The 19,452-nt window shown below is 42.6% G+C and overlaps 1 protein-coding gene across 2 annotated transcripts in view; it reads right to left on the reverse strand.

Annotated features, from left to right (window-relative positions):
* Window positions 1-3,716: 3,716 nt before the first annotated feature.
* The window catches only part of STK32B (serine/threonine kinase 32B), a 440,962-nt gene continuing 425,226 nt past the window's right edge, over window positions 3,717-19,452 (reverse strand). For both annotated transcript variants that reach the window (XM_017539152.2, XM_037742226.1), the window contains one exon: window positions 3,717-5,715. In XM_017539152.2, the coding sequence (XP_017394641.1) occupies window positions 5,577-5,715 (139 nt within the window). In that variant the 3' untranslated portion in view covers window positions 3,717-5,576. The remainder of the gene's footprint in view (window positions 5,716-19,452) is intronic.

Raw genomic sequence — 19,452 nt, forward strand, 5'->3', positions numbered from 1 at the left:
CATGTCTGCACCCTTACTCATTTCTCCCACAATGAAAGAGAAATTTCCCTTCTGATAGGTCTGAACCTAAGCCATCAATGGGGCCACTATTAGTAATGGATTGCGCTGCTGTGATTGGCACCCTTGAGTCTGCAGGTGCCAAGGTCAAATTTTGGGAAGATCCCAGGGCCTAGATAAGGCTTTGATTCTGTGCTTCTTGCTTTGACGTGACCTTCTAACAGGGCTATGTGTTGGGGCTTCAGTACTGATATAGTCGTTTTGATTTCTATTTTGCTGTTTCTCCAGCTCTCTTGGGAACATGGTGTGGTGGTGGAGAGCAGAAGAGAGCTTTGAGAAAGATGGAGAAAACTGATTGATCAGACAGGTTTCTCTTGGTCTTGGCCAAAACTCTGTTAGAGAACTTCCCAACCTCACTCTTAATTGTTAAGAACTGATTAAAAATATGACATGTGTCTTAGTCTGTTCAGGCTTCTATAACAAAATATCATAAATGGAGTAGTTTACAAACAGCAGAAATTTAGTTCTCATAGTACTGGGGGCTGGGAAGTCCAGGATTTGGTGTCTTGGCAGGAACTGCTTTTTGGTACCTTTTCCCTGTGTCCTCACATGATAGAAGGAGCCAGAGAACTCTCTAGGACCTCTTAGGGCACTAATTCTGTTTATGAGGGCTCCACCCTCATAGCCCAATCAACTCCCAAAGACCTTACTTCTCAACACCATCACCTTGGAGGTTGACATGTCAATATATGAAATTCAGAAGAACACAAACATTCAGACTATAGCAATGTGTGAAATTAATTTCTATCTAGAAAATGCTATTGAATTAAGCACAAAAGGTGGTTGCACAAATCTATTTTTAGAATTAGGATGCTGCAAGAATGGCAGCTATGATACCTGGGAAAGGCTCATGTGTGACTCGCCACTCTCCCTGCTGGGTGGAAATAATTAGAAAACGTGTGTTGGGAGAGATGGGATAAACATGAAGTGCAGAGACACCAAGAGGGAAACCCATTGATCATGTTTGCCTGTGATCACCCTGGAAGGAACAGATACCTGTTCTTTGTGGCAGTCGATAATTAAACATGGAAGAAACTGTGCTGTGATTTCATGTTTGAGATTGGAAGAGGAAAGGGGACAGATAGCAAATGATGCAACAGGAAGGGCATAGTGTGTGGGCTGAATCATCAAAGTGACAGGCGTTTGCTAAAAGTGGCTGAAGTTCAGGGCTAGGGTGGGCGTGCCTGTGCAACTTCTATGTCCACTGAGGACCTGCCTCGAGGCAGCTCTGTGCTGGGAGCCACCTGTGCACAGCCCACCCTATGGAGCCCACAGCCTGCATGAGGGAGAAGTGGGGCACAACTGCCCACAACTGGGCAGTGTGACAAGTGCTGTGGAAACCAAACTGCATGAAATAGAGACAGTGCCAAGGACTTCTGGGAGGGCCTGGCTACATGGGAGAAGGACAGCAAGAAAAGGGTGACTGACACACTTTGGATTTATGTCTCAGCCGAATCTCATTTTATTTCTTTATTTATTTTTGAGATGGACTATCACTCTGTCACCCAGGCTGGAGTGCAGTGGCATGATCTCAGCTCACTGCCAAGTCAGTCTCCTGAGTTCAAGCAATTCTCCTGCCTCAGCCTCCTGTGTAGCTGGGATTACAGGCATGCACCACCCTTCCTGGCTAATTTTTTTTTTTTTGTATTTTTCGTACAGATAAGGTATCACCATGTTGGCTAGGCTGGTCTCGAACTCCTGACCTCAGGTGATCCACCCACCTTGGCCTTCCAAATTGCTGGGATTATAGGTGTGAGCCACCACACCCAGCCCCAAATCTTATTTTAAATTGTAATTCCCAGTGTTGGAGGAGGGGCCTGGCAGGTGGTGATTGGATCATGGGGGTGGATTTCCCTCTTGCCGTTTTCCTGATAGTGAGTTCTCTCACAAGATCTGGTTGTTTAAAAGTGTGCAGCAGCTCCCCCTTTACTGTTTCTTCCTTTTTCTCCAGCCATGTAAGACATGCCCACTTCCCCTTTGCCTTCTGCCATGATTGTAAGTTTTCTGAAGCCTCCGCAGCGAGGCTTCCTGTACAGCCAATGGAACTGTGAGTCAACTAAATCTTTTTTCTTTATAAATTACCCAGTCTTAGATAGTTCCTTATAGCAATGTGAGAACAGACTAATACAGAGACTTTCAATAATACTGTCCTGGGAAGTGTTATTGGTTAAAGCTCCAGTTTGGAAAAAGCTCAAGAGTGAACGGGTGAGGGCACATGGACCATACATTCCACTGCAAATTTTTCCCCCTGGGAACTTACAGGGCTGGAATGCCAAGTTCTGAGACCCGCTGGCTTTTGCAAGTGAGGGAAGCAAATGTGCATTTGTCATGTGCCCACTTAGTGCCCCGGATGTGTCTTCTAGATCAGGGCTCTGCAACTGTTTCTCTAAGAGGCCAGGTGGTAAATATTTTCAGCATTGTGGGCAACAGGGTCTCTGTTTAGCTGCTCAGCACTGCAGTTGCAGCAAGAGAACAACCATAGACTATACAGAAACCAACAGGCATGGCTGATCTGCCCACGAGCAGAAGTTCTAGATCCTTGCTACTCACAGCGTGGACCCCAGCTTGGCACTGTCAGCATGTCCCGGTGCACCACTGGTCTACAGCTGGCACTGGTGCTCATGAATTTCCAATCATAGGGTAAATCCTAACACAAATTCTTGCATGGGAATGGATTTCTTTAGTCATATTGCTTTCTAGCCAGTGCTTTATGGGGAGTGGGGGTTCAGATGAGGGAAGGACAAAACTCATTTGGGACTTGGAGATCATGAGCAGACGGCTCTGAAGGGAGTGAGTGGGGACTGGGCAAGCCACTAGAGGGTAGCCCCTGAGAAAGCACTGGGACCTGGAGAGGAAAAAGCTCTGGGAAGTGACAGTGGAGCCAGGTGGAAGATAGGAGGGTGCCGAAAGCAAGCCGTACCTAAGCAAAGAGTTTGTTGATTGCTCCTTATGAGCCAGGCACTGTCAGGACAGGAGGGTGGGATGAAGAGATGCACTTGAATCTGACCCGGCCTCTTTGAGGGGCCTGAAGGCAAGGAGGGTGAAGGACGGGGGACAGTAACGCGAAGGTGCACTTAGCAGCAAGCAGAACCGTGAGTCACAGGAAGTGTGTGAGAGTTCATGGAGGGGTGGCATCTGGCCTGGGTCGGTGGTGCCATGAGCCCCAGGAGACATCATGGGAGAAGTGGAATTGGCCTTTGAGAAATAGGAATTTTAGCACATGCAGATTAGAGCTGAGAGGCACCCCCAACAAAGAGGACAGGAAGAATGAAGGCAGGGAATTCTGTATGAAAAGGAAAATACTGGTTCATTTGCACCTGTGTGTGTGCTGTATAAATGTTTGAGAGGAAATTTTAAAGAGTGTTGTTTTTCTCTGGGTGAAGAATTTTCTATACTTTTTCCTTAGTGAATAGATGGCACCTTAGTAAATGCAAAATAATAAGAATAATCATGTAAATTGTGATGAAGCTAAGTAGAGCCTTGAATTGTCAAGCTAAGTTTGATTTCATGTGTGGGCAAGGTGATTTCATCATTGGCTTGGTGTCCACACCACCAACAATGCCCGTGTCTGTGTTTCTAATTAAACTTGAGTCTCTTCACTCTAACAGGAACATGGCCCATCCCACCCAACCCTGAATTAAGAACAAAGTTGTGAGAAGGAATGTCCAAGAAATAGTTTATTCCAAACAAGAAACACCAACTTGAACAGAACCAGGAAATCCAGTGTTCCTAGGGCTATTTACAGCGCCTGTCCCTAATTCATGAACTCAGCCCAATTTAAAAAAAAATTTTTAAGAGCCTCCAGCATCACAGTGAGGAGAGGGGCAGGCCCGTTATTTCCTGGGGGAGATGGGGATCAGGATGGTGCTGATGAGGAAACGGAGTAAAAAAGGCGTGGAAAACAAGTCAACTTACGTGGACCACACATCCGGAAATAGCCTAAGTTCAAAGGAAGAAAACAATGACCATTTCTTTTTTTTAAAAAAGTAAAAATATAAAATCTCACCATACATTAAAATGTCTTTTAAGAAATCTAAGAGATGACGTGGACGGCCCCAAGGATTGCGTAATCAAGTAAAAAGTGAAGAAATGGAAGCTGAATGACAAAATAAAAACACAGTGGAATTTCAGCAGGATATAACAAACATCAGAGGAAGAACATTTGGAAGAATCCTAAAGAGGAGGCTTGTTTGCACAGAAAACTGACCTGCCAAGTGAGTGAAGGAAGAAAGTATCTAAATAATGATGAAGATTACGCTGACACAAAAGGTCATTCGATGAGTCATCCAATGCTTGGGGTTGCACACAGGATCTTATTTAGCCCTCCCAGCTTAAAAATGAGGAAACTGCCATTCAGAGCGATGCACGCTTTGCCAGAAGTCTCCCAGTTAGCAGCCAGCAGGGCTGGATTCTGAACACAAACCTGACTCCAAAGTCTAAGCTTTCCCTGCTCATCCCCAACTTCTTCCAATTCAAATGCAAGCTTCTCCCTGTCCAGATCAGAAAGTAGTTTGCTCTTTGTGTGAACCTCCTTTCCTCCTGAAATAAGCTTTCTAAGCATCCATGCTTCCTAATGTACAAATAGGGAGCCACCCCACCAGCATCAGTTAGGTACTCTCTGTAAGAAGATGCTGACAAGCTGATTTTACACCCTTCTCAGGAGAGAAAACCCCGCAAGCTGATAGAGCTGGAGAGTTCTGCTGCAGGTCTGGGCTTTTGGGTAGGTTGGATGGGGTGCTGATTACACTCTAGGAGAAACCAGTGCTCTGTGACCTGACTCTCCTCACCTAAATGGACACCTGTGTGCCTTCCCAGCACTGGGGATATGGTGGTGGTGAGGACTGCTGAGGCTAAAAAGTAGGGACAGTCTTCTGTGAATGAGTGCAGCTGCAGCGCTGAGACCTTGGGGACAAGGCCGGTCCGCATGCTGCACCATCTTACAAGGTCAGAAAGACTGTGGCCTGCCAGAGAATGCACATGAAGACACTTCAGGTTTTGCTCCAGGGTTTGGGAGCATGATTTCCTTGGAAGGGGCAAACATATCAGACATGTATTTTGCTGTGAGGGCTGTGGATTTCAAAAGTGCCCTCTAACAAGCTAGGATGTGCCAAATTGCAAAGTCATGACTGTTTAATTGCTTTGGGGAAGGGGGGTTCACTTCAAATATTAAGGTTATATTTATACGTAAAAATGATTTTATAAATATCAAAGATTTTTCATGTTTCCTACCTAATTGGGCTCTCCCCATACTCTTGTAATTTGACGTGGGGCAGAAGTGTGTAACCCCATTGGCAGATGCAGAAAACTGAGGCACAGAGAGGGCGTGACGTGTCTGAGGTCACACAGTGAATCAGTCTGGGAGATGAGACCAGAACCCAGGCTTCCCAGCTCCAAGTCCAGGGCTCTTTCTGCATCTGATGTTTTCAGGGTTGAGACAGGGACCATCAGGGCACAAGAGGGGCTCTGGGTGGGCAGGGCAGAGACGCGTGCAGTCCCGTTGGGCAGCAACATGTGTGGGCTTAGCTGCTGCAGCCGCGCGTGCAGGTGTGGGTGAGGAGATTATTGTTGCATCCATCCTGGAGCTTGCTTTGGGCCTGGCCTCCAGCTTGGCTGTCGGTGTCCAAGAGCTGGCTGCCCTGTCCCTGCTGCCTCCTGAGCCTGCAAACAAGCACAGATCTGAGTTAGTGATGTTGCATGGGGTTGTGGAGGCATGTCCAGGGGGACACACTGAGCAGGCAGGGCAACTGTAGAGGGTTCAGCTCAGACCTTCCCCTGCCTGGGAAGATTGACCATTAAGGCATCCAGGGTGCTGTGCACTGGAGCCAGATGGGCCTGGGATCAAAGCACAGCTCACGCACACTTGGGTGAGTTACTTAATGCATAGAACCTCGGTTTCTCTGTCTATAGAATGGAAATAATAATTCCTATCTTGTGGCTGCTTTGATGTTTACTTGAGATCACATATTTATATTTTTGTATATATCCTGTATTTATATTGCCCAAGCTCACAGTCAGTAAAGGTGGTGAGTCCCAGCTGTCATTCATTCAGTATATGTGTATTAAATGCCCACTAGTGTATCAGCCACCATGCCTAGGAGCAGGAGATGCTCTGGCAAGCCAAACAGTCATATTCTTTGTCCTCAAGGAGCTCACCGTCGAAAGAGAGACAGGCACGAATCAAATAATCCCACAAATAAATCCGAACTCTTAAACACAGACTTAGAAAATATCCTGTTACAAACTATGTTGAGGGAGTATGATTCTGAACATCACATTTCCTAGCATTTGGCCACTTGGTCACCTTTCACATGTTGGAAGATGTCAATATCTCTCTGTTTCTGATCGTTAAGTTCGAGTCCATTCACTATGTCACAGCTGTCACTGTGTGTGGATGGTGGCAGCCAGAATGGAATGGAGACGTTTAAGGAGGTGGTGAGAAGTTTTAGGGCAGTGAAGAACTCAGCTCATATCCTGGCTCTCAACACCTTCTATGCGGGCTGTTAGTCAAGTTGCTTTATCTTCCTCTTAGCCTCAGCTTCCTTATGGAGAACTAGGGATTATACCGTTAACTTTGCAGGAGGCTAAGGGGATCACAGAGAAGAAATGTAAAATATCTAGTATAGGGCTTGGAATAATAATTACTATTAGTTCTACCTTGTTCTGAAAGAGGTTTTAGCCTGGATTTTAAAACAAGTATGTTTCTTTCCAACAGAGTGCAGAGCAGGCTGTCATCACCTACTGTCTGGATTTAAATGAAGGAGCTGTGTCACCCCAGGGCTCTGTGTATGCTTGTTACATGCAGGGTCCTGAGGGTTATCCCGAGGTGTCTACAACTTAGCGCTCCGACAGGTCACAGTTGTGTGTGTGAGTGTGAGTGTGCACAGGGGGAATGCCCAGTGTTTGCACAATGCTGGTATTTGAGTAAGTTCTTCAGATAACACCAAAACACCGGCAGCAACACTGTTTCATAAGACAGTGAATTGTGGTTCCTTCCCCCCTGCCCTTCATGCAAAGGCCCAGGACTAAGGTGGGCGAGTCCTCTGCCTCCACAGTTTGCAGCTCTCTAGGTAGGGCAGCTGGGCAAGGTGGTTATGGTTAAAATACGTCATCCTAGTGGAGTGGGCAGGAACCAGAGGATAGAGCTGGGATCTAGAGAACAAAGGAGGAGTTTTTGTCGTGAGGAAGGACGTGGTTAGGCTTCTCGGGAATGGCTGGGAACTGCCTGGGAATCTTCCTCCCCTCCTCCCTTCCCTTTCCATTCCAAGTGACTTTCTCAGGCACACCTGGAAAGTAAATCACATCAAAATTAGGGAACACTCAAATGACTCAGAAAACTATGGGAGTGAAAGGGAAATAAATATACTTTTAAAGTAAGGCATCATGGTTAGGTTCACAATTGTACTGCCATAAACTTCTCTGAGTATAATGTAACACAAAAATGAATCCCATTAAGATTTTCTGTTAAATGCCAAAATACTGGTGTTTTGAATTTAAAATAGCACAATATACTCAAATATGGATATGTTGAGAACCAGGATGGCTACCTCTAGACTGCTGTACCTCTCTAATTATAACATAAAATAAAGGTTCAAAAGCTTCAAAATAGTCGACCATAGTGAAGAGGGAGCCCCAATGAGGGAGAGATGGAGACTGAGGTCCTGGGTTGATCAAGAGAGGCTTCCTGCAAGAGGTGGCACTGAGCTTGGCTTTCAGGGTTGGATGAACTCCCACAATGGGATGTTGAATGTGTGTAGCTGGGAGAGGAAGGTCTTAAATGAAAGGACATCAGTGGGGTAAGGCACAGAAAATAGAAAAAAATGCTGCAGTGATGGCTAGAGTCCTCTGGAGTGACGGTCTCACCACTGTGGCTTATCCTTTTGGCCAGAGCTAGTTTAAGGAGTAGAATTAGCTGTTTTTATTTTCCCATCCTCTAGCGGAGGCCCATAGATGTGTGAAAGTTGATCATACGAATGTGTCGTTCTTGTCAAAGCCAATTAAAACAGAGTAGAAAGGCAAAAAGCACTCAGGGCACAAAACATTGCTCCAAAAATGCAATTCTCTGCAAGCCTGGCAGCTGAAACTCTTAGTGTAATCTGAAACAAGTTTCATCTCATGGCTACTGACATGATCTGCTGAAGCTCTAAGATTAGTTTTGCTCACTGCTGCTGCTTCCAGTCAGAATCTGCCAGCTCCTCAGAACCAGACTAGTGCTTTCTATTTTTGTGACAGAGAGAGTTTTGCTCTTGTTGCCCAGGCTGGAGTGCAATGGCATGACCTCGGCTCACTGCAACCTCTGCCTTCTGGGTTCAAGCAATTCTCCTGCCTCAGCCTCCTGAGTAGCTAAGATTGCAGATGCCTGCCACCACACCCAGCTAAGTTTTTGGATTTTTAGTAGAGATGGGTTTCACTATGTTGGCCGGGCTGGTCTAGAACTCCTGACCTCAGGTGATCCACCTGCCTTGGCCTCCCGAAGTGCTGGGATTACAGGCGTGAGCCACCTTGCCTGGCAACATTTCTCCTTCATATGAAACCTCTGGCTTTCTCTTTGTTCTTCACACATACTGAAGACCACTTGGTCTTACCATATGCCCCAAATTGCAATTCTTTTCTCTCAAATAAAATATTTTAATTGTAGACAGTCATCTCTGTATTTTGTTTGACTTTGACATACTTGGCATCAGAAGTGAGACCCAAAGCTGACTCACTTGGAGGACAATCACCAGCCCTGGAAACTATGGAGTGAGGTATCCACGCTGGGGCCCACTGAGCCCCTATCTGGCTTCCTTGGCTCACCTCTCTTCTTCTTGGTGAGACTCTTGGACCGAACTCATTCTTTTAGTTGACTTCTGTTTTATTGGGGATTTAGTTAGAGAGGGATCTTTCCCCTTCCTGACTGCTCTTGTTGGGAGAGCTCCTATTTAGGAAGACTATTCTGGAAGCCCTTGGCTGTGTGGTCTGTGAGGTGAAGGAGGGCTCTTCTCCTCCTTGTAGACCCTCCTGTGGGGTACGTGGGTGAAGGAATTTTGTTTCCCTTTGGGTTGAGGCCTTGGTGATGGAATATCTCCTCCAACCCTTAGTTGAAGAAGGTGGCTTATCATCCTTCTCAGTAAATATATACTTTATTTTCTGTCTGTGCTTGCATGTATTTAGACTTTTGGCATTCAGCACTTGTGTTTAATTGGCTTTTGTATATCTGACATTAGACCAGAACATTCACAAAAATGGGCTCTCAAAGTTCAAAGGCATGCCAACATATTTTCTGGGACTCCAGCTGGTAACAGGTTCAAACATTGTAGGGATTATTTAAAGCGTCTGTGTTCTTAAAACTGAATTAAAATACCATGGCTATAAAGTCATGCATTTCAAATAAGATACAACATCTCATTGATATCTTGAGGCTAAAAAAAAGAGAACTGTTCAGAACTCAAAGATTGCCTCATTACAACATACTGTCTTAAAACTAGTTGAAACTCTCTACTCTCCAGAGTTCTCCCCATCCTTCTCACAATTTTTCTTTATCATTCTCTAAGCCTAACTCTCTTTGTCCAAAACTTCTCCAAAACTCCTTAGCTAGTCTGACATACTATCTATGAAGAACACTTGCAAACCAGCAGAAACGAAAGAAAATCGTTTTAATCTTCATGCTGTTTTTTTTTTTTTTAAGCAAAGAAAAAATTTCCATGTAAAAGACATTCTCTTCATACTAAAAAGGAATGGCAACATTTTGATCTTCAAGGACAAAGACTCGAGGCCAGGAAAATATGGAACAGGCTCTGCTATAATAAAACAAGGTATCTTTTGGGCCTCCTGACATAATTTAGTCACATTATTCTTTGTCAAATTCGGTATATTGGCAACTTACTGAACCTGCCTTACCCCAAATTTGGTTCACAGCCTTCACAAAACTGCCTAATAGGCCAGGCATGGTGGCTCATACCTGTAATCCCAGCACTTAGGGAGGCTAAGGTAGGCAAATCATCCAAGGTCAGGAGTTCAAGACCAGCCTGGCCAACAAGGTGAAACCCCATCTGTACTAAAAATACAGAAGCTAGTTGGGCATGGTGGCGCACACCTGTAATCCCAGATACTCAGGAGGCTGAGGCAGGAGAATCACTTGAACCCGGGAAGCAAAGGTTTGCAGTGAGTCGAGATTGCGACATCACACTCCAGCAAGTTACAGTTACAGACACGAAGGTATATTTTTGGTAAGGAAGGTTGCAAAGAAAAGAGACTAATTTTGAATGAGAAAGAATTGCGTGTGGTAAAGATTTGTCCTAAAAGAAAATGAGTGAGTTATTTAAGGAGGAGGAGGCAGAAGACAAAGCAGAATATTCAAGGCATGTCATGCATGGTCTGTGTGAGTCACAGAAAGGCTTATAATAGGGAGGTTTATGAAAGTAATGTGTGTGATCCAGTTGGCTACAATTAAAAGGGAATTATTTATGATAACCTTTCTAACAATTGAGCTTTAATATTCAAAATACATTTGTAAAAAACCAAAAAATAGTCCTTTGTATTTAAATAAAAAAGATTTTCTGGAAGTATTGATCTGCTCTTAATAAAATTGCGAGATACTTTGATTTTTAATTCTGGATCCTGAGTCCGGAGTGCTCACCATTACATCACGGAAACTTACATTGATTTTTAATCCTAAGGTCTTTTTTCTTATTTTTTCTGAGACAGGGTCTTCCTCTGTCACCCAGGCTGGAGCACAGTGGCGCGATCTTGGCTCACTGCAGCCTCAACGTCCTTGGCTCAAGTGATCCTCCTACCTCAGCCTCCCTGCCACATTTCCCAGGCTAGTCTCGATCTCCTGAGCTCAAGCGATCCACCTGCTTTGGCATCCCCAATCTTGGTATTACAGACATGAGCCACCACACCTGGCCTAAGATCTGTTTATTTATAGTAATCTTATTCATGAGATCTGTTTAATTTCCCTAATTTCAGCTTAAAAGTGCTGTTCCCTTCATTTAAAATAGTAATTTCATTCTTGAGGTAATGTCCTAATTTTGAAATTTCTCAGAGGTTCAACTTTTGCTGTACCTCACTGTATGTACTTTGGAAGTCATACATCTTTGACTTCAGTTTTTTTCTCCCCTTCAGAAAGCCTGGGATGATAATTTTCTCCTTCAGTGTTTTTGTCAGCTCCCATACGTTTTACTCAGGTTCACTGCTGTTATGGCCTGATGCTGGAACATTTACCTGAAGGTCTACAAAAGGCAATGCTTTTCTTCAGTGTCTTGGTTTTTCTTGATATGTCTGATTTTTTTTTTCTCATAACGAGGAAACCTCAAACGTTGTTACTCAGAGCCATGTATTCCTCTGCTTAAGGTACTAGTTTTCTTGTTTACATTTCTTTATACTACAGTGTACACTCACATCCTTGGATACATTATTTCTGTGTCCTATACTTCCAGGTTATCTATATGAGCTTCCCTATAAGGAGAAACAATCACACTGCAGAAGGCTTTTCTTTATCAATTTGGTAGTCATCCTATGAAAAAAGATTTTATGCTTTAACAAGATAATCTTCTGTGTTGCCTTTATTAGGTTTTTATTGCACAAGAAAACTGAGCTTTGAAAAGGTTAAGATTTTTAAATCCATGTAGTTTTCTGTATTGCTTTTGGAGTCTTTTGATTATCGCTTTAGTTAAGTGAATGGTTACTATTTTATAATGACATGGGATTGTTTTGATCAAGTGTTTTGAGCCTTTTAAGGTCTTTGACAAACTTCCTCATAATCGCATCCTAAATTAAGTTTTTTTTTTGACTTAGAATTGACTTTGGGGTTTTCCATTTGGGCCCCTGGGAAGTACCAAAGGATAGATCTGTCATTTTGCAGAGAGAGTAAATGCTTAGGTGTTTTTGATAACTCATATAAGAAACACTGCCAAATGATACATGATCTTATTTTACTTGCATTTATAGACATGTTGCTAATATGAATGTTTCAACAATTACATAAATTCATAGAAATCCGATAGGTTATCAGGCATGATTCCGGTTATTAACTTAAAATTCTACATATAATAGAAACATGTGTGAGTATTCTTATGGTAATATTATTTGCATAAATCCAATAAAATTCTACCCTCTCTCTTTAGTTGAATACAATTTCAAACACTGGGTTTGTTACCAAGATTTTCACTGAGCTGTCATATTAAAAATATGCATAAGGTGCTTGATTTTAAGCATCCCCCTCTTACAATGAGTAAATAACAACTGTCACTTCCTGGCAGGCCCAGGAACCTTAATACCTGTGATGGTTAATATTGAGTGTCATCTTGATTGGATTGAAGGATGTAATATATTGTTCCTGGCTGTGTCTGTGAGGGTGTCACCAAGTGAGATTAACATTTGAGTCAGTGAACTGGGAGACGCAGACCCACCCTTAATCTTGGTGGACACAATAAAAGCAGGTGGAAGAACGTGCAGACTAGACTGGCTGAGTTGTCTGCTTCCATCTTTCTCCCATGCTGGATATTTCCAGCCCTGGAACATCACACTCCAAGTTCTTCAGCTTTTAGATTCTTGGACTTACACTTTCAGGTTTGCCAGGGGCTTTAGGGCCTTTAGTCACGGACTGAAGGCTGCACTATTGGACTCCCTACTTTTGAGGTTTGGGGACTGGGACTGGCTTCCTGGCTCCTCAGCTTGCAGACGGCCTATTGCAAGACTTGGTCTTGTGATCGTGTGAGTCAATTTTCCTAATAAACTCCCCTTCATATTTACATCTATCCTTTTAGTTCTGTCCTGGAGAACGCTGCCTAATCCAAGACTCTAAGTAAAATCTAAAGTCTAAAGTCTGCCTTGGTGTGGCTTGCTAGCCTCAAGAGACCTCAAATATGAGATTCCTATATGACCACTACAGAGAAAAAGTTATCTCCAAAGAAAAACTATAATACACCTGTTATGGGTTGTAACTGTACACTTTTTCTGAGTTCTTGTTATCTACCTACAGCCTAGCTTAGGTCCTACATTCTTCTGGGTTCCTCCATTCAACTTTCTTTCTCTTTTCAATAAAATTACTAAAGTGAGACTTGCATTGTTCCTAAAGCCTGATACACTGAAACTATATATATATATATATATATATATATATATATACACATATACACATACATATATATACACACACATATATGTATACATATATATACACACACATATGTATACATATATATATATACATATATATGTATACACATATATATACACATATATATGTGTATGTGTGTAAATATATATTTATTGTACTTTGAGTTCTGGGGTACATATGCAGATCTTGCAGAATTGTTGCATAGGTACACGCATGCCATGGTGGCTTGCTGTCTCCATCCCCCTGTCACCTACAGCAGACATTTCTCCCAATGTTATCCTTCCCCAACTTCCCTACCCCAGCTGTCCCTCACCTAGCCCCCCACCTCCCAACAGACCCCACTGTGTGACGTTCCCCTCTCTGTGCTCATGTGTTCTCATTATTCAACACCCACCTATGAGTGGGACCATGCAGTGTTTGGTTGTCTGTTCTTGTGTCAGTTTGCTGAGAATGATGCTTTCTAGATTCATCCATGTCCCTACAAAGGGCATGAACTCATCCTTTTTTATGGCTGCATAGTATTCCATGGTGTATATGTGCTACATTTTCTTTGTCCAGTCTATCATCGGTGAGCATTTTGGTAGGTTCCAGGTCTTTGCTATTGTAAGCAGTGCCGCAATGAACATACATGTGCATGTGTCTTTATAATAGAATGACTTATAATCCTTTGGGTATATACCCAGTAATGGAATTGCTGGGTCAAATGGAATTTCTATTTCTAGATCCTTGAGGAATCACCACACTGTCTTCCACAATGTTTGAACTAATTATACTTCCATCAACAGTGTAAAAGTGTTCTTATTTCTCCACATCCTCTCCAGCATCTGTTGTCTCCAGACTTTTTAATGATCGCCATTTTAACTGGCATGAGATGGTATCTCAATGTGGTTTTGATTTGCATTTCTCTAATGACCAGTGATGATGAGCTTTTTTTCATGTTTGTTGACCTCATAAATATCCCAAACTCTCAATAAACTAAGTATCAATGGAATGTATCTCAAATTAATAAAAGCTATGACAAACCCACAGACAATATCATACTGACTACGATATTGGAAAAATATTGAACAAAAACTGGAAGCATTTCCTTTGAAAACTGGCACTAGACAAGGATGCCCTCTCTCACCACTCCTATTCAATACAGTATTGGAAGTTCTAGCCAGAGCAGTCAGGCAAGAAAAAGAAATAAAGGGTATTCAATTAGGAAAAGAGGAAGTCAAGTTGTCTCTATTTGCAGATGACATGATTGTATATTTAGAAGACCCCATTGTCTCAGCCCAAAATCTCCTTAAGATGATAAGCAACTTCAACAAAGTCTCAGGATACAAAATCAATGCACAAAAATCACAAGCATTCCTACACACCAACAACAGACAGAAAGCTAAACCATGAGTGAACTCCCATTCACAATTGCTATAAAGAGAATAAAATACCTAGTAATACAACTAGCAAAGGACATGAAGGACCTCTTCAAGGAGAACTGCAAACCATGGCTCAAGGCAATAGGACACAAACAGATGGAAAAACATTCCATGCTCATGGTTAGGAAGAATAAATATCATGAAAATGGCCATACTGCCCAAAGTAATTTATAGATTCAATGCTATCCCCATCAAGCTACAATTGACCTTCTTCACGGTACTGGAAAAAACCACTTTAAACTTCATATGAAACCAGAAGAGAGCCTGCATAGCCAAGACAATCCTAAGCAAAAAGAACAAGGCTGGAGGCATCATGCTGTCTGACTTCAAACTATACTACAAGCCTACAGCAATCAAAACAGCATAGTACTGGTACCAAAACAGAGATATAGACCAAACGTACAGAACAAAGGCCTTGGAAGTAATGCCACACATCTACAACCATCTGACCTTTGACAAAACTGACAAAAAAACAAGCAATGGGGAAAGGATTCCCTATTTAATAAATGGTGTTGGGAAAACTGGCTAGCTAGGTGCAGAAAGCAGAAACTGGACCCCTTCCTTACACTTTACACTAAAATTAACTCCAGATGGATTAAAGATTTAAACAGAAGACCTAACACCATAAAAACCCTAGAAGAAAACCTAGGCAAAACCATTCAGGACATAGGCATAGGCAAGGACTTCATCACTAAAACACCAAAAACAATGGCAACAAAAGCCAAAATAGACAAATTGGATCTAGTTAAACTTATGAGTTTCTGCATAGTGAAAGAAACAATCATTAGAGTGAACTGGCAACCAACAGAATGGGAAAAAATTTTTGCAATCTACCCATCTGACAAAAGGCTACTATCCAGAATCTACAAAGAACTAAAACAGATTTACCAGAAAAAACAAATAAACCCCTTAAAAAGTGGGCTAAAGATATGAACAGACAACTTTTCAAAAGAAACTAGATACATTTTAAGGAGCAGGTTTCATGCCCCATGTATGGGCCACACAGAAGGTTCAGCAAGCTTCCTGATGCCATAACCAGTGACATTTAAACTGCAAACCAAAATGAGAAAGGGGTGTTTTCCACACTGTAAACAGCTTCTCCTAAGGTGTCAGAATAAGACTGCATCAGAATAAGATTCTTCCCCCTCTCATGCTGTCTTTTTCGTTTGGCAGGATAATGCTGCAATTCACATTTCACAATCAGCAATTGCTCTAGGCCACTTTGACAATAACCCTAACACAGCTTTTTGTTAAATCGTATTGGTGATTTCTTTTGTCAAGTTGACATTTTCTTCTTTAATTTAACCCAGTCGTAAAATGCAACTCAATGGTGCCAACAGGTCTTGCTCAGTTCCCCCCCACGATCTTTAGATTTTAGTTTGTTGCCCTTAGACTTGGGCTGTGAGTTCAAAACTATTGTACAAACTAATTGTATTGTATTCTTATTATTTATTATATTATAATGGTATAATTTTTAAACTTCTCTCTTATTGCCTCTCTAATCTTTGTAATGCCAATTCTCGTAACAGGCTAATGTCAGCTCAACGTTTCAAGATGATTGCTTGTGCCCATGGACTAATAAGACGGAAATTAATAGTAGACCACAAACAAACCCATTCTGAGATTTTTCCTTATGGCCTTTTTGTTACCTAACTGTGGTCTGGGTTCCTGACATAGACTCACATATCTTCCCCCCAACATGGGACAGAGACAGCTGGGACAGATCCATCCTGGTGCTGAGGGATAATGAAGCCTAACTACAGAATGGTTGATAAATGACACTTTCAGAGAAGAATCCTGACCAAAAAGGGAACATGTGAAAACTGATCATATGAACTGGGTCTTTCTTGTCATACCCAACTGAAATAGAGTAAATGACTTGCTGCAATTCTAAGACTATTTTTGCCCACTGCCATTACTTACCAATCAGGACTTGCCAACTCCTCAATATCTTACTAGTGAAAAAAAAAAAAAAAAGAAAAGAAAGAGAAGAAAAAGTCTCAAAGAGCAATATGTAACATTTCTCCTTCTTATAAAACCTTTAACCTTCTCTTTGTTCTTTGGACATACTAAAGACCATCCAGTCTGTACATATGCCCTGAATTGCAATTCTTCACTCCCAAATAAAACATTTTAATTTTTTAATTTGATTTGTATAAATTTATGGGGTTCAAGTGTCATTTTGTTACATGAATAGATTGCATAGTGGTGAAGTCAGGGCTTTAGAATGGATGCTGAGAAATTCCTTAATTGGTACAATGTAATTTGGGTGATGTCTACTGTTATGGTTTGGACGTGTGTCCCTTCCAAACCTCATGTTAAAATGTGACCTCCAATGTTGGAGGTGGGTCTAGTGAGAGGTATTTGGGTCATGGGGACAGATCTTTCTACCAATGGCTTGGTGCTGTCCTTGCAGTTATGACTGAGTCCTCACTCTATTAGTTCACGTGACAGCTGGTTGTTTAAAGGAGCCTGGGAGCTCCTCTTCTCTCTCTTGTTCTCCTTCTTGCCATGTCAGACATCAGCTCACCCTTTGCCTTCTGCCATGATTGGAAGCTTCCTGAGGCCTCACCAGAAGCAGATGCTGGTGCAATCCTTCTTGTATGGACTGCAGAACCATGAGCCAAAGCAACCTCTTTTCTTTATAAATTAACCAGTCTCAGGTATTCCTTTATAGCAAAGCAAAACAGACTAACACAGGTACCCTAAAACATTTTAATTTTAGATATTTGTTTTTTTTTTTTTTGAGACGGAGTCTCGCTCTTGTTACCCAGGCTGGAGTGCAATGGCTCGATCTCGGCTCACCGCAACTTCCGCCTCCTGGGTTCAGGCAATTCTCTTGCCTCAGCCTCCTGAGTAGCTGGGATTACAGGCACGCGCCACCATGCTCAGCTAATTTTTTGTATTTTTAGTAGAGACGGGGTTTTACCATGTTGACCAGCATGGTCTCGATCTCTTGACCTCGTGATCCACCCGCCTCGGCCTCCCAAAGTGCTGGGATTACAGGCGTGAGCCACCGCGCCCGGCCTAGATATTTGTTTTTATATTTTCTTTGACTTTGACACATGGCACACTATCACCCTGAGTACTAGAGGCCTAGAACAGTAACTAAATGAGGTGTGGGCGATGTCCCTTGCAATTTACCACCAGGTTCAGTTTCTGAGCCAGGAGGCAGAATCAAGAAGGACATACCTTTCTAGACGCTTCCAGATGTAAGCCTACCCATCTACCTGCAGGCTTACAAAGCTTAGATTCTAATCTAATTCTGAGCGGCTTCAAAGCCTGTGTTTTTCTCATTATATCTGTACTCCCAACTGTCTGCCTGACCACCATTCATCCACCATCGACTCATCTATAAATACATTTGCCCACTCATCTATTTGTTACCCACCTATTCATGCATCTATCTACTTATCCATCCATCCATTCATCCACCCCATCTTTAGATCCAACCACCCACCCATCCACTCACTCATTCATCCACTTATTTATCAATCTGCCCATTCATCTACCCCATCTGTCCATCTATCCATTCTCACATGCCTATCCATCTATCCCTTCTGTCCACCCCCACCCAACTACCAACACTCACCCATCTACACATTCACCCACCCACCCGTCCAATTCCCGTATACCTATCCATCTGTATATTCACCATCCATTCATCTATACACCTCATCCATTCAACATCTACCCCCCCATCAATACATCCATCTGTCCACAACCCCAATCCACCTACTCATTCACCCATTCACCAACCATCCATCACTTTTATCCATTCCCTATCTACCCATTCATTGATGCCACCCTCCCTCCCCCATATTTCCACTCTTCCTTTCCACCAGCATAATCTGTGTGCCAGACTCCCTGCTGAAGGGTTTGGGAGCAGGGTGGACAGCAAACAGTGTGCATTCATGGTGACAAAGTCTCTGCAGAAAGAAGTAGCACGGCACAGTGTTAAGGGCCAGTCTGCCTGGTTATAACCCTGGGTCTTCCACTTCCTAGTCGTGTGACATTGGGAGGCTGAATTCAAACCTAGGGCAGTTTGCCTCCAAAACCCCTGTTCTTCCCACTGAATCCTGGGTCATTCAATCTGGACCTGGAAAGAAGATGGCATGGAATGACTTTTCTATGCTCCAAAGGAATTAGAAATGCTTACATTGCTCAAATAGGAATCCATGAACCAAGACAAAGTTATGAAGCCTTTATAGTGGGCCCTGAGAGCTGAGTTATAAAACTAGCCTACAGTCTAGTTATCTATAGCTCAGGAGGAAATGAAAAGTATTCTGCATATATTACTAGGGGTAGCTCAATTCTACTGATGCAAATTGGCTAGTTATCTCCTCAATGGCAAGCACATTTAATTTCTCAGCCAACTTATCAAATTAATTGCCAGCTTTGTGACCAGGATCCTGAGTGATGAATGTGTGTGCCCTCACCTTCCTGATTCAATCATGAGATGCCAGAAGAAAGTCCTCTGTGACAGAGAACTTCAATCAATGACAGTGGGACACACAGTGGAATTTGCGATAAATCAGGCTGGAGGCATTTTTCAAAGGCAGGGTACTATGTGGGAGTAGAATAAAATGGCCAGCAAATAAACTAACTTCAAATCAAGCTTTTACACACATCTAGGATGGAGTCAGTTAACACCAACATCAATCCACAGCAGACTACTGTTAATGGTAGTGAGCTTCAAGCTTCTCTTCAAAGAATTAGTATGTCAGTATGTTCAGATTTCTTATTCTTTGTTCTCCATTTTAAGGTTTAACTTTCTGGTTCTCTTTGCCCCCTTGCCTCTAGTTTCAGTAAACAACTTTCCCACCAGTTCTAATCAGTAGTTCACATCTGTTACCCTGGTCACCTGCTTTGACC

This window comes from Cebus imitator, unplaced genomic scaffold, assembly GCF_001604975.1.
Source record: "Cebus imitator isolate Cc_AM_T3 unplaced genomic scaffold, Cebus_imitator-1.0 Scaffold117, whole genome shotgun sequence".
In the NCBI taxonomy this organism is placed as follows: Eukaryota; Metazoa; Chordata; class Mammalia; order Primates; family Cebidae; genus Cebus; species Cebus imitator.